The sequence below is a fragment of the Pleurodeles waltl genome, chromosome 12 (assembly GCF_031143425.1).
Source record: "Pleurodeles waltl isolate 20211129_DDA chromosome 12, aPleWal1.hap1.20221129, whole genome shotgun sequence".
Classification (NCBI taxonomy): Eukaryota; Metazoa; Chordata; class Amphibia; order Caudata; family Salamandridae; genus Pleurodeles; species Pleurodeles waltl.
The window spans coordinates 673,901,312-673,916,707 of NC_090451.1; the positions used below are offsets into that span (position 1 = coordinate 673,901,312).

General features: G+C 43.8%; 1 protein-coding gene across 7 annotated transcripts in view; it reads right to left on the reverse strand.

Annotated features, from left to right (window-relative positions):
* Nucleotides 1–551: 551 nt before the first annotated feature.
* The window catches only part of CNTROB (centrobin, centriole duplication and spindle assembly protein), a 145,288-nt gene continuing 130,443 nt past the window's right edge, over nt 552–15,396 (reverse strand). For all 7 annotated transcript variants that reach the window (XM_069218632.1, XM_069218628.1, XM_069218633.1 and 4 more), the window contains 5 exons: nt 4,465–4,549; nt 3,560–3,730; nt 3,096–3,228; nt 2,561–2,657; nt 552–1,393 (listed from right to left, as the gene is read on the reverse strand). In XM_069218632.1, coding sequence (XP_069074733.1) covers nt 1,256–1,393; nt 2,561–2,657; nt 3,096–3,228; nt 3,560–3,730; nt 4,465–4,549 — 624 coding nt within the window. In that variant the 3' untranslated portion in view covers nt 552–1,255. The remainder of the gene's footprint in view (nt 1,394–2,560; nt 2,658–3,095; nt 3,229–3,559; nt 3,731–4,464; nt 4,550–15,396) is intronic.

A 15,396-nucleotide genomic window follows, 5' to 3' on the forward strand; every position in this document is an offset into this window, starting at 1 on the left:
AAAGTTATGGTATCCTAATCATGAACCATCCCAAATAACCAAAAAAGTCTTATCGTGGGGGGTGGGGGTGGGTTTACAAAGTTCATATCACAACTGTCTCATGAAGAGGTTGGCCTCCTGCGCTTCATGCCTTTGAGTGCACTTCAGTTGTGCAGATCGGAGATTAAAATCTGTCTGCTGTGGCGTAATTTAAATGTTGCAAACCTGAGTGGAGGCATGTCAGATAACACCGCTTGAATGTTAGATTTTTAGTAAAATGTTAGAGCAACTCTAGATTTGCTCAGAAGAGCGCGGATAAACAGGAGCCAACATTTGTGGGCAGAGCGGTGGCTTGTATGGCTCCGTGAAGTCACATTCAATGTGGAGCTTGAAGCCTTAACAGTCACGGTGCCTCCTTTCCATGCAAGGTACAAAGGAAAGTTAATGGGCTTTGATACCTTCATTCTTGGATATCTACTCTTCTAGGCCATCCTTTAAGAGGACACCTGTCCACTTATTCATTTTCACCGTGAACATGATATAGATATAAAAAGAAGAAAATTGAGTCAACATATTTAAATACATTTTAATATAAAAAATAAAAAAATAACAGATTGTACATTACTTCCTTGTTGGCAGAGTTTAGCCACTGACAGGGAAACAAGTGAACCAGACAGAAGAACGCTTCCAAACATGAGGGACTGACATTTAGAAGGACAAACAAGAGGCTTTTGTAATAATCCAATATCCACGTGAAATAAATATTAATGAAGCTTAAAAAGGGCAGAAAAGCAATGATACTATAAGCAGACTGCTTTTCTGGGTTGTGTAGAGTCGACCAAACCACTTAATTACAAAGACTTCTCGCAAAAAATAGATCAGTGAAGTAACAGGGTGCAGTCAGTGCCGTGAAATTAGTTTGCTAGTGATTTGAATCCCTCAAGGTCTCTGCGCTTCAAGTTTCTGAATTGAATGGTTAGGAAAATTGACTGGTTGCCACAGTACAACAGTTTATTTCCTTAAAATACTGGAGTTTGAAGGCAGGCAAGAGTGGTGTCAAGCTGAAATGGGTGGTTTCCCAACCCTTCCTCTCACTTTAAGTGAAACATTACTTTTTTGCAGCTACAGAAGGAAAACAGAACCCAGGTAAAAATTCGAAACCCCTGTTCTGTGCAAGGCAATAGTACCAGGAGTACAAGGTGGAATCTTAGTGCTAGAGTCAGAGGAACATTATCGCTGGTAGAACAGTCACTCCCAGGAGCGACCATTGCAGTGTTCATCTCCAGACACCAGACCTGTTGCTTTTGATGCTGCCTTGGCTGGGAGGGGGAACAGTTTTCTTCACAGTTTTTGTGTTTTGTGGCTTTTCGTTGCAGGCTCGAGTGGAGGAAGGGCGTCGGGGAACAGGGACAACCTGAAACAGATACATCAACAAATAAAAATTAATGACAGTGAAAGTTACCAGGTCAACAAGATCACAAACGCGATCAGTGGAAACTACAGTTACTGTATAACTGTCAAGCAGGTAACTGGTGCAGATCCAGATCAGCAGAAAATACCTTTCGGGACAGAGGATGCACAAGATGTTAAAAAGGGTTAATAAGACAGTGATTAATACTGCACATCTAATGTTCATGTATACTTATAGTTATTACTTAAGTGAGATGTGCTGGTCCACAATTGAAGGTGCATGTGTACAAGGCATACAGACATTTAGGGCTAATTCATTGACTCATGAACAGTGAATGTAACGAATATCACATCTTAAGATAAGGAGAGTAGAGTTTTATATAATTATGGTAATGTTGAGTCGTGGCTGCTAAAAGGTGTAGTTATGAGAAATGTAGGGAGATTAACAAGTAGTAAGAAGTGTTTCACTGTTCGAAATAGAACTGATGGATGAACACATCCAGTTGGAAAGGCAAAGTCTGCAGTACTCTCTGCTGCACTATTCTCAAAGGCGCATTTACGTTTCACTGAGGATTCGGCACCACAGTGTCATCAGCTTCAGCACGCAACACTCAAAAGGGTATGAAAATCTAAATAGCGTACTTTTGACTCCTGTGGACCCCCACTTCTTCATTACTGGAACCCAGGGACACCTAAAGAATCAATATTGGAATCTGGGCACCCCCACTGAGTCATTACTTGAAGGAGACCCCATCCTGAGCAGTTTCAATGATTTAAACCACAAAAAAATACACACAAAAATACAGAAACAACCATTTATCAAACAAATACACAAAATATTTAATCATTTATTTCACAGACAAAAAAAAAAAAAATTGGAAGGTTGGTCCTTTACTAAATTCAATTGACACCACTAGTAGGCCATATTACATTCTGTTTGATGCGCTTGCACTGCTCCCACTAATCAAACAGAGGAAACTAACTTAAGTTCATCCTCCAATTTTTAATTCCTTCACATTTATGTAACACTTTAAAATGCTCAGATTTACACACAATTTATATACCCTTTATCAATCTATTATTTAACTTTCTAAGCAGTCGCGGAGCCCCCGAGTATGCTTTGCAGACCCCCAGGGGTCCCTGGACCACAGGATGGGGACCACTAGCTTACCTCTTTTCTCACCACGTCGTTCAGCTTGGGGTCCGAATACCGCCTTGCTGTCTGGTTCCCTTGATGCTCGGGATTCAGGTCTCCCTTCCCTTCAAGCCTGGGATGGGAACAGACTCGTTCATAAAGAGGCACGGAGCAAGCACTCAAAGGATGGTCATAACGTGTGTTTTAGGTTTAAGACCTTCTTTATTGGCTTTTAAAGGAAGTAAGAACAATACAACTTCTCCCACATGCAAACACTGGCCGCCGGGGAGCAAGGTGAAACTCGGGAGATGGAGGTAGAAGGAACATTATTTGCAGTATGTCAGTTACATTATTCAATGAAGTATACTTAAAGGTGTACCTTGCGTGCAGGGAGTTCCCCGTTAGGGCATATCAACCAGAGTATCTAAGGGGAGGTCCCAACAGGACTTGTGAATCGGAGGATACGTAGGTATGATAGGTTCCCTGAATTCACCCGACATATCAGATACAGGGGCCCCAGGTTTTTAATCAAAGAATCACATGTGTTTTAAAAGATAAATGTCACACTTACCCAGCCCGTTCAATGCCCTGGAGATAGCTGAAAATCTCCTCCGCAAGGGGCTGACCACTGTGAGTCTGGTAAAGAGCCCTGGCACGAGATATCTCAGTCGTATCCTTTGGAGTCACAGGTAGTGCCTGACAGTCTGGGCAGGAGAAAAAAAAAACAGAATAAGCACAAAGCAGGGAACTACAGGAAAACTAACACGGAATAGTTTAGCTCTGCATTAACAAGAACAGAAAGGCCAGTATGAAGTATGGCATCAAGGAGATCAGAAAGAGAAAAGGCAAGTAAGAAATCTGGAAACTTCTAACAAAAGGAAGGCCTGGAGTACAGAAAGACCATAATGAAATACTGTACCCTGCCCGGACAAGAAGGGGAAGGGGTATTAAATCTTGCAGTCACAGATCAGGAACAGAAAGACTGGTAAGAAAAATTCCAGCCTTAGACTAGGCAGGAAAGCTTTGTCTACTCACTAGGTACCGCTTTGGGAGGGGTGTGAGGTTCACGGTTGTGAGGTGCAACCTCTGGTACTTTGCTTTTCTGCACAGCCTGAGGGACTCTCCCAGCAGCTTGCTGTCCAGTCGGAGGCTGCCGCAAGTGGTCCCAGATACCTGTAGACCGGTCTCGATAGCCTAAATGGTCTCCTGCAGAAAGGAAACGGAGAAACTCCAATACTGACAGTCTGGCCTCATTAAATCATTTAAAGAAATGCAAACACAGGAAAACTGGAAACACGTTGTGACTTATTGAACATTGCATCCTTAACTTCTTCTCTCTCCCCCCCCCCCCCCCCTTGTTTCCACAACTGCACAGGGTAGTACAAGAGGAAGCTGAGAGTGAGATACGACGGTCAAATCAAGCAGAGGTTATTCAGACAGCTATATTTCACTGCACGATAGAGCACGCAATACGGGTGCCTCCTCCTGTTAAAGGTTCTCCTACTTAAAGGCCAGGGAAGCTGCAGATGGAGGTTTTGGTGGCTTAGGACCAGCACATGGGTAACAAGAACACCACAATGCGTCCACCTCATGGTCCAATTTCCTTCAATTATTTTGTTACTTGAGGTGACGGAGTCTTCCTTATTGCCTAACCCCTGGAATTGGATGCAGATAGTCTCCTGGATGTCTGCTACAACAACACAGGCACGGAGGAGAACTCTGAACTAAAATCCAGTAGTCTCAAATTGGACACTCTTGCGTCTCCTTCGACTTAGAATCATAATCTATACTAAATTCAGGCACAATTTGCTATTGTGCCCCCTGAAGCACGAGAAGAGCCAGTGAATGCAGCCACAGCAAGTACACCATAGTTCTAGCTTCCCGACGAAGATGCCATTCCCATGCACAATCATATTTGGTCATCTCTTTCCAGCTCTTACCCTGAAGTAGAGAGAGCTGCGACAGTGAGTGGGACAGGCTTCCGTGCTTCTCGTTCAGAGGGTCTCCGGGTGTCCGGTCCAGCAACTAAAGGAGACAGTAATCCATGAGGAGAAGATGGTATGGCTAAAATAGGCTAACAATCAGAAAATAGCGTTACAACCAACACAATTTTCCAGCACAATTTCTCTAAGGAAGTCTGAAGGGTGCTGTCTGGGGGAAAAAATGTTCACAAACAGTGGTGACCTTGTTAAATAAAGAAATTATTAAAATGGATTGTTTTATTTGTTCAAACAATTACATAGATCAAAAAGACATATGATTAGTTTTAAGATCCGATTAAAGTCCGATTAACAAGGAAACTGTTTCATTCCGGCGTGAGCTTGATTCAGAAATTGAAAAATAATGGCCTAGTCATTGGCACTGTGAAGGGCAGATTTCCCTTTGGTATCACACAGGCCGGTGAGGCACTTGGATGCAAAGAGCGATGGGAATATGCCCCCATGTCACACTGCTGACAGATCGAGGCCCTGTATTAATATTTCTGCCCAACAGGCATCAGAGATGGGAGGAGGTGAGGGAAGAATCTAGATAATACAGACGTCAAAGCCGGCGTCCCTGATGATAACTACCCGTTTCTTATAATGGGTTTATTCCCTTCCCGGAACCTTTAGGTTTCGAATATTACGTAGAAATACTAAAATAAAAAAAATAATAAAAAAAATGTCTGAGGAGACACAAGTAACCAAAAATAAACAAACCGTTAAAAAAGCGCAGAACTGCCCATCTTTTAAAAGAGGGTCAGCCCCTGCATCCTAATCAAGGAGGTTTCATAACAAGTTTAAAGCGAAGTCAAAGCGACTGTGTTCCCTCTGAAGAAAGCTGTAATGGCTGCCCTCCCTGGTCAATCATTTCTTCTGGAAGGGCCGGTTGATGGTATTAAGGTACTCTCCCTTACATGTCACTTTCCTGGAAGAACAACAACAGGTTTCAAAGCATAATTTAGCCATCAAGCAATACTATAGTCATCATATATTGTAATGTAGCTATGCTGTACGACTGGCTTCTGCACCCCATGCCTTCATTTTTTCCATGTATGGAAAACAAGTGCAAGCCTTCTCCCCTAGAGAGGCTGAATGGACAAGATGACTTCTTTCAACTTTGCATAAAGAGTTCCTGGATTGGATGGAGTTCCAGTGCTTAAGGTTCAACACTGAAAAGACAGACGTGCTGCGACTTGGTGAGCAGGATCTTTAGAGTACAACTGCTTGTCTTTTTCGTACAAATATGGGTATTCCATCCTAGGATTCAAGCTTGATGTACTCCAGCACGGTCCCGGATTATGCCTGTAATATTACATTTCTTCTTTCATATGAAGCAAATTTGAAAAGTCCGAATCTACCGTAGTAAGAAGGGCAAAAGAGCTTTAGGCTATGCCTTTGTGCTCTAACATTGCACACCTAGAAATCTTGTGAAACACCTTCAGTCTATTCAAACTTTGACAACCAGACTCATCTTCTGACCGTGTGCTACTCCTCTCCTGTAATCCCTTTAGAGGCACCTTTGTGGCCCAATAAGTCATTCAACATACTATGCGTTGTTCAAAGAAGCTAGCCACACTCCAGCCTGGTCCTTGTGATTTAGTGACACCGATCTTTTGCTTGTGCCCTGCTTTCTACTGAGAGACAAGGCAGCCTCTTTTGCAACCCTAGCACCCCTGCTGCTGAACACTATGCCTCTGGCTAGGAGGATAATTTAGAGTTTAGAACCTTTAGAGAAGGCTCTAAAAACTTGGCGTCTCTCAATTTCTTTACCTGAGTTATCTTGGTGTCCAAGGTGATTCCAGTATGAATGTCTATTATGGGTGTACAAGAGCTGGAGAAGTGGCAGATAAAATTACTTAACATGTAGTGGCTGACAGTACTTTTGGGATTTTATCAGTTATGTCTTTAGTTCTCCTTAGATGGATGTGGAGCTAGTATTATAGCTGGCAATAATTAGACACGTTGAGATGGAAATCTCACAAATTTAGGAAACAATGGTACATTCACTCTAAACAACATTTTCTTTCTGACAAACACTGTATCTAGGAAAACTTACAACAGCGCCTGTAACTCCCTCATCCAGATGGCCGAAGTTACTACCACCAGAAATAAATTTAAAGGAGTTGTAATCACAACCTTGCAGGGACTGGAAAAGCAGAGCCATTAATTTAGAGAAATTGATCTCAAGGAGCACTAATGTTAGAAGCAGATCAAGCAAGGGAATGCTTCATTAAATGATCACAAATTACGATGTCACTTGGAAGGAGGTTGTCAGGCTTTCCTTAAGATTAAAAAATGGAAAAACATACTAAACACCTGCTAAAAGTTCATATCGGCATCATATTAGATACTGTTAATGCAGAGGCAAGAAAGTGGTCAGCAGGCATCCTGGATGTGTGTGCCACGGAGGTGGTTGCACATTCAGTGCATCACTGGAGGACACCCTTTACATAGGAGACACATGGTGGTTCCAGGAACTCCGCAAACCACCCTAACAGGTGCCTGCAGGGGGATTCATACCGCTATTTAAATGTAAGGCTGGGCAATCCTCATCAGCAGCGAAAGGTGGGCTAGTGGCTTCAGCTACTGCCCAAGTTTACACCGGCATTATGAAAGTTGCATTTACTGTGATCTTAGTTACTGTCACGATCTGCGTCAGCAAACCCACTTAAGGGTTTGGTACATCTGTAAGGAGATCTGGCATTCTTTCTGTTCGCCACTATCTCATTGATGACAAAATCAAAAGTGGAGACCAACAAGTTACAGCCCTCTTAAAAATCCAACATGCAGTTACACCAGCATTCCATTTGCCAGAGCACTCCACAGAAGCTGAAAAGAGGATTTGTACGGATTTTATGTCCAGGTGAGCTACACAAGATTTTGCAAATACTTGTGGGTGAAAACCCAACTTGTATAAAAGTTTCTGAAACCAGCTTTCTGCTAAAGAAACAGCGCTGATGGGCAGGGGGTTGTCCAATGGCACAGCATTAATGCTTTCATGCATACTTTTGTAAGATAGCAGAATTATCTGTGAACATAAATACCAATGATTTTCACCCAAGATGAAAATCCCACAAAGCTAAACTGGATGCCATGAACCCCAACAAGTCATAATGAAGGCGTCTAAAGTTACTTTGCTGTCATATCTTCCAAAATAAACTCAGCCACACATCCTGTCTGGGAGGCATCGGTCATATCGAGAATAATCATGATCATTCAATAGGTCAGCCTCATACAAAAGGAGATTTGTAAACTATTGCCCCATGTTGTGCAAGGGAATTCAACAAGAAACATATCAGAACACCACTAGCAAAGAAATGGAAAAAAGTAGCTTCAAATTGCATCTCAGATGTTTTCTGAACCAAAGTTAGAGCTTTAAACTTGTGTCTTGCAAACATGCGAACCAAACGCATGGTATCTGCTCTGCAGTTCGAACATCATCTATCAGAAATGGTGTAGTAATTAATTTTCAACTCTGCAATTCATCCTAGGTCTCCCTCACAGATGGTCGTGCCTTCCAGAAATAAAGTATTATATAGAGCACACTACAACAGCCTATAGCCTATAGGTGGGGACATTCCATAGTTCACAAAAGGTTTGTAAGTTCCATGATTGCCTTTATTTTGGCTAAACAGTATTAGAACACTTTTCACATCTAGGGTGTACTGGCATTTTTGTGATTGTATTGATGAATTTGCAAAAAGACCCAAAGGGAGAGAGAAAGCATAGATAATATGGAAATCTGATTGGTTTGTTTTGATTTGGGAGGGGGGAATGAGGTTATGCTCCCATGGAACAGCCAGCCGTCGAATTAGAGAAATAAACTACCCAAGCCTTTCTAATAGTACATACATGGGGTACAATAACAAATGATTTTAGATAATAGCTTTTGGCTGTTATGACCAAGGGCCATATTACTGAAAGTGCCTCAGGGGCGCAACAGGATTCTACCCCCGTTTTGTGCACCCCAGGGGCGCTTAGTATGGAGAAGGGGCACACAAGTGTCTGCGGCCCTTTCTGTCATAATAAATCGCGCAAAGTGCATTCCCTCATTTGCATGGGGGCATCTCCACATGCAAATGAGGGAACCACTTTGCTTTGGGCCAGCGCCGCATTATGGATAAGGACGCAAGGTCAAACATGCCTTTAGGACGGCCACAAAGATGTGGCACACTTTAGTGTGCTTCATAAAGGCAGTCTTCTCAAGGGGAGGAAGAGGGTCCCCATGGATCCCCCCGACATCCCACTGCAGGCGGGGGCAGTCACTCAGTGCACTAATCTTCAATTAGATACCTCTCCCCTCTTAAAAGTGCAGGCAGGTTGCCGCCTGCACTATGTAACATGGAGGCTGCTAAATATCACCCAGTGCAAGTGATTTAACTCTTAAAACATGGCATGTTACGTGGCTAAGTGCAATTGGCTTATTTAGTTTCTAGGTAAGGCCACATAAAAAAATATTCAAATACTGCGCAAGTGGTATGAACGTGAAATGCTGAATGTGGCCCTGAGTGTGATTTTGCACCACTCACATAAGAGAGTTTAATACATAGCCTCAAGAATGACCGTGCAGCTCTGGACCGCTGTAGGACAAGGGTTCTTATCCTGGTGTCCACAGCCACTTCTCAGGGGGTCATCAGACTCACATGTCATCTAACCATTAGTTTTTGTCAAATCTTAAGGATTTAGAGCTGAATAATGACAAATAATGTTCCTCCTAGGATGATGCTAGTATCATCAAGTAACAATAATATTTAGTTGAAGTCTACTGAATTTCCTCCCAAATGTAATGTATTTGATATTTAGTAATAAAATAAAGATCTATTTTTAAAACTCATAAGCATTTCTAAAAGGTTTCTAGTCAGAAGCTGCTAGTTAAGGACGGCACAGTGAATGTGCACAGTCACTGTTCGCATTCAAATACTCTGCAACCTGAACTTTAGCAAAATGCTTCTAATTCAGTGGTTCCAACCTGTGGTCAGGGGACCCCTTGGGGTCTGCGAAGCCTCCTAAGGGGGTCCGCGACAGCTTAGAAAATTAAATAGTAGATCCGGTCCCTAGCTTTCAGTATAGCGGGGGGCTGGATTCCAATAGTGATTCAGTATGGGTCCCTGGGTTGCAGTTATTATAAAGTGGGGGTCCACAGAAGTCAGAAGGTTGGGAAACAGTTCTAATTAAAAAAAAAAAAAAAATCTTGAAGTGATCTATGCAGAGGTAGACTGGCTAAAAGGCTCTTCAAGGCAGCATGTTCTCCCATACACTGCTTTACATGGGCAGATACGTACAGATTCCAAGTACCTACACTTCTTGGATTAGGAAGGGATCCAGCCTGCATTCTTCAGTCGAGATGAAAAACTTTCACATGCAGAGAAGTATTTCACAGTAGATAGAATGAAATCGGACATGAGTATGTGCCCTTCTAGCTTTTACAAAGTCACTGTCTATATCAACTTTAGATACTAGGACCCAACACATTCTTCTGATTTGTTCATACCAAGCTTGACTGCTGCCCTGCATCTGTCCAAGGACATTATCAACAGTTCCTACTTCTGACCCACCACTTCTGCTGTGAGCAATAATTTCACATGACTGCCTAGTGAATACAACGTGTGCCTTATACCTATGTGCGGTGGCTCCCACAGAGAAATGTAAATATGTTGAGTTTGTACAGGGTATACACTGGTTTCTGTATTTTTGTGCAGTATTGTGGAGGAACAAATCGGAGAAGTGGTTTGGAGGTCCCTAACTTCCAGTTGTTATGCAACGGGGTCCTCAGAAGTCAAAAGGGTAAGATACACTACTATAGGCCAAATGAAAGCCTAAGGACATGTCAGAATAAACCTGATGTGTTTAAAAGAGTACTCAAAACATGAAGTCACCTGGAAATGGTGGCATGGAGTCCGCAAGGCAAAGGTGCATAATATAAAAAGTATGTAACTGGCCTGAATATGCAGTAAGAATCAAAAAGTGCTGACAACTCCACCTGCTAAAGCAGCCTTTCAAAAGATACTGCCTGCTTTTAGATATGAAATCCAGATCTCTATACCTGGTTTTCAAATAGTCTACAAATTCCTCAAATCTAAAGACAAACTTAAAGTTTAACAACAAGTCAGTTCAGCTACCCAGAGGGTGAGGTCACTATGTCTGGGCTTGGGACCAATAATTCTAACCCTAAATTGGCTAAAGACTCCGATGTATCTCATCCATGGAATTGTTTAGTGTCTGCAGTTTGGTGATGACATCTTGAAGGCCTGCTCTAAAATGTGCTAGTCCTGCAATGCATCAAACTCTAACCCAATATAAAATGGGTTTCAAAGCTGCAAGCTTGCTTATAGGTTGCAAGCCAAAGTCAAGAACAGAGGCAGCAAAGGATTACTCGGAGGGAGCCTCAAAGAGATCTTACAAAGGAATTCTCTGGAAGTGAAAGATCTTTAATACTGCTGTGTCCCCACAGTTCAGTTCAATATATTGCATGTGCTCTAAAGACCTCCAAACCAGGAAAGGTATTATAGGTCACAAACTCTTTTAAAAAACTTGGATATCCTACATGCCCTATGTTTTAACAAAAACTTGCTCTTTTCAATGTGTTCTCCTGTGTCTGGCTCCGACAAACTAATACCTACATATTCGAAGTCCTTAATTCTTAGCAAGGCGTTTGAACCTATGATTTTTGAGCAGACAAGCCAATGAATGGGGTTTGGGGAGCTGTAGGAGCTGAGACTTCCATCATCTTTGAAAACACACAGAATATCGTTTTGTGTGTTACTCTGAAGCAGAAATTAGGAAGGGTGATGACGACATGGGAAAGGTTCAAGCTTGTTACCGCTGTATCTTGGGGCTCTAAACATCTAGAAATCAGAACTCTACTGGACTTGGAAAAGGATTGGTTGGGAATAGGATACTGATGGATTGGATCCTGCTCTCTTGATCTAAGCTCTAAAGGTCATTCTCAAGTGTCAAAAGCCGGCCTCCTGAGGTCCAAATGGAAATAATTAAGAAGGACATTACTCAAAAATGACTATCTAGGGCTGGGCTTTGGCAGGGCCCTGGCTGAATAGCGTGCTTGAACTTGACACCCTCTGCTATCTGTGCCCTGGTCTACTAGAAGTTGTCCGTGAGAGTTAGGAATGACCAGGAGATATATATTGGGCATTCTGTACAGTTGGGACTGGAAGCTTTGTTGTGTCCCTGAAAAAGCAGAGCAGAGAGCGTTTTTGACCAGATTAAGCTGGGGTCTGGGTCTCACACAATAACTCCTGAAAGTCTGAGAGTATTTGGAGTGCCAGGAATGAAGAATATACCTTTTTGCTGCAAGTTCTGAAAGCTTGACATTTTTGTTATAATACCCTTTAGAAACAGAGATTTGATGTGACTAAGTTTGTTTCAGTGTTCCAAATGAATGCACTGCTGCTCATAGCAGTCATTTTGAAAATCAAAGCATCAAAGTGTAACACTGACATTTGATATCTCCATAGTTTTTCAGGGAGCGTATTGCCTTTTCTTTAAACATTACGAACTTTTGAATCCCTTGACAAACTTTTCGCACTTTGGTGTAATTATGATGAGATGATTCAATGTTACTAAATTGATTTGGTCATTTTAATAGTTTGATTCATCTATTTAACTCAAGTAAAATTGCTAACAGAGAATGAAAACCCTTTTGCTTAACAGGTATTAGATTTCTAACGTGTGCGTGTGATGGAAGGGTTTATCTACTGTTCTACCTGTAGCCATTGCAGAGTCAATGTGACTTAGGAGCACAAGGATAATGTGTATTCTTAGCACTTAAGCAGATTGATGCTCTGCTCGCCACACACCTGAAGCAGAATATGTTCTGCATGAATGTGTGAGATAACCTTGCGAAAGATCTTTGACTCATTCATGCAGTCTGGTGCCACAGTCAAGCGACCCTATGCAACAATTCAGGAGCCAGATATGAAATGCAAGGTGTGATGATGTAGTCTTCCATGTACTCGGGTCATTTAGGCCAGGATGTTAAGCAGCCTGTGGTGTCGGTCGACTCTGCGGGCGTCGTAGTCGCTGTGATGACATCAGGAGTAGTACAGAGAAGCCACCTCAGCGCAGTGCGTCAGTTTCTTTTAACGACTTTCCACGCCAAAGCACAGAGCCGCTAAGAACACTGAGATTGGTGCGCCAGAGCTAAGGACCTGAAAGGGATGAATCCCTGTCCCTAGAAATCAGTTTGCAAGCGGGGAGGATGGGTGAGACAGTAAGGAATCTACAACTAGAATAGGTCTCTACCAGATATTTCTTTACTGAAGGTAAGTAACTTGTACATCTAATAAAAACTTAAAGTTGAAGATTTCTTACCTTAGAATAGATACCCAAGGGATGCCATTCTCGGTGGTGGGCTGCAAACCGCGATCATACTAGAAAGTCCTGCAGGACCGAGCGACCAAAGTAGCCATCCTGACAGACCTGACTGTCCAGGCAGTAGTGTTTAGCAAACATGTACAGGGACGCCCACGTAGCTGCCTGGCAGATATCCAGGACAGCAACTCCGGGTGCTAACACAGTGGAAGCAGCAGTTGCTCTGGTGGAATGGGCACGCAAGCCCTCAGGGGGTTGCTTCTTGGCCAAAGCGTAGCACATCTTGATGCAAAGCAGTACCCATGGAGAGATGGTACGTTTTTGCACCGCCTTAACTTTCTTTGCACCCACATACCCGACAAAGAGCAGATCGTCCACCCAGGAATCTTTAGTACGATTAAGAGAGAACGCCAACGCTCTTTTTGGGTCTAGACTGTGGAGTATATCCTCCTCATGGGAAGGATGTAGGGGTGTGTAGAAAGTAGGAAGGGTGATGGACTGGCCTACATGAAAAGGCATAATCACCTTTGGAAGGAAGGAAGCCTTAGTGTGCAACAGCACGCAGAGTGTTGGGACAGGAATTTAGGGTTGTTCTGAGCGGGACGATGACAGCATGCAATAGTCCTATTCAGAGGAGCCCGTGTTGGGTTTGGACCAAGTACCCAAAAGGACACTGGTGAGGGCTTCGTTGAAAGGTAAAAGGGGCTCAGATGTGGAAGCCCGTGGCTGAAGGACTTCCATCAGGAGGTTGGACCTGACCTCTACAGTAGGTACCTCAAGGCCAAGAACCTTGGCGGCCCTACTGACCACCATATCACGTCGCTCCCTCTGCCATAGCCACAGTAGAAGGATACAGCATGCCAGCGTCTGGAGAAGTGTCCAGTTCACTGGCGTCACCCAATTCCTGTGCCCAGTCTAAAGATGGGTCATCCTGGTATTCACAAGGGTCCAGGGACCCCACCAATCCTTCCCCAAATTCATGCCCATAGGAAAAAGGGTCCAAATCTGACCTGGGGTGATAAGGCCCCATCAAAGACCGCGTTGTCGTCAGCCGACACCGCTCCGACTCCTAGTCGTCGGGGATAAGGATCGGGTCGATGTCTGGGCACTACCGACATCGGGGGCGTCGAAAATTGACCCAGAGCCGGGGAAGGTCTCAGTGATGCAACCAGCCCGAGCGGATCCAGAGGGGACCTCGCTGGCCGAGGCCGAAGCCGTCAGCGCGGAACCCAAAGTCCCCTCAAGCAAATCCCTTAGGCCCGAAGGCTCCGTATCAGGATCGGTCTGCCCAAAGAGGAGGCGCATGGCCTCATAGAATTCCTTAAGCTGGACGGGGGTCGCTCCGGCTCCCGGAAACTCGGGGAAGCACGGAGCGGACCTCTCTGAGCACGGAGGCCTTGAGTATCGACGTTCCTCCCGCCTCGTGTCAGCCGAGCGATGGGGCGAAGTCTAAAGGCGATGAGACCACTTTGACTTCTTACCTGCACCCGAAGATTTTGAGGACAACGAGTGGTGATGGCTCACCGAATGGTCTTGAGACCTTTCTCTTGAGCGAGACCGGCACCTATGCGGAGTCGAGCGCCGGGCCACCATGAGCTTGAGGGACCGCTATCTCAAGGCCTTCAGGAGTACGGCCCTGCACTCGGAGCACAACTTCAGGTCGTGGTAGCGCTCAAGACACCACAGACAAACCCAATGGGGATCCGTCAGCAACATCATAAGGTGACAGTCCTCGCACGGCTTGAACCCCGGTCTTCGAGGACATCCTCAACGCACCAAAACCTCACTTGAAAACTAAACACAGTCGAAATCGGTAAAAAAAGAGACCAGGGTAGCTCTCTCCGGATCAGCGTGTGGCACGGAAAGAGCCAACATCACTGCGCTGAGGTGGCGTCTATGTACTACTCCAGATGTCATCAGGGCGACTACGATGCCTATGACGCCCGCGGAGTCGACTGACGCCACCTACCGACACGCAAGGCTACTCCTCGAAGAAAAATCTCCAGATCCAGTCTGACACCTGGGGAAAAATTCTAAGGTAAGTAATCTGCAACTAAAGTCTATCAGATAATTGTTATAAAGGTTGCCTGACCCACTAATTGCTTTCTTTAATAACTGTGCCGAGATTTTGTTCTGTAGTCAAAGCCAATGAGTCACCAAGATAGGGATGCTCTTAGTTATAAATGTAAAATGTGTCCTGAGCTTCCCTCAAAAGGGTTGTCAGTAAAATTTATACACTGGTTATTTGAATGATATGTATTCAATCTTTGTTTGAAGGACTCCAAGACAAGATATATTCCTCGATTTTTGCATCATGCCAATATGTTGTGAGTCCTTTAGGGACAATGCCTTCTAACTAGGCGATTCTTTTAGGTAAGCTCGCAATCAATGAAGAGGCACATCTGTCTACCAAAATGGAGTGAATGAGGAGAGACACAATAACTCTTAGTCATGCCTTTGGACACAGAGTCCACTACAGTATCTTAAGAAAGCTCTACAATGTTTCTTACGAGTGAGGCAAATTCCTTTACATCTTAAGTTTATCTTTTGCTGGACATTGTC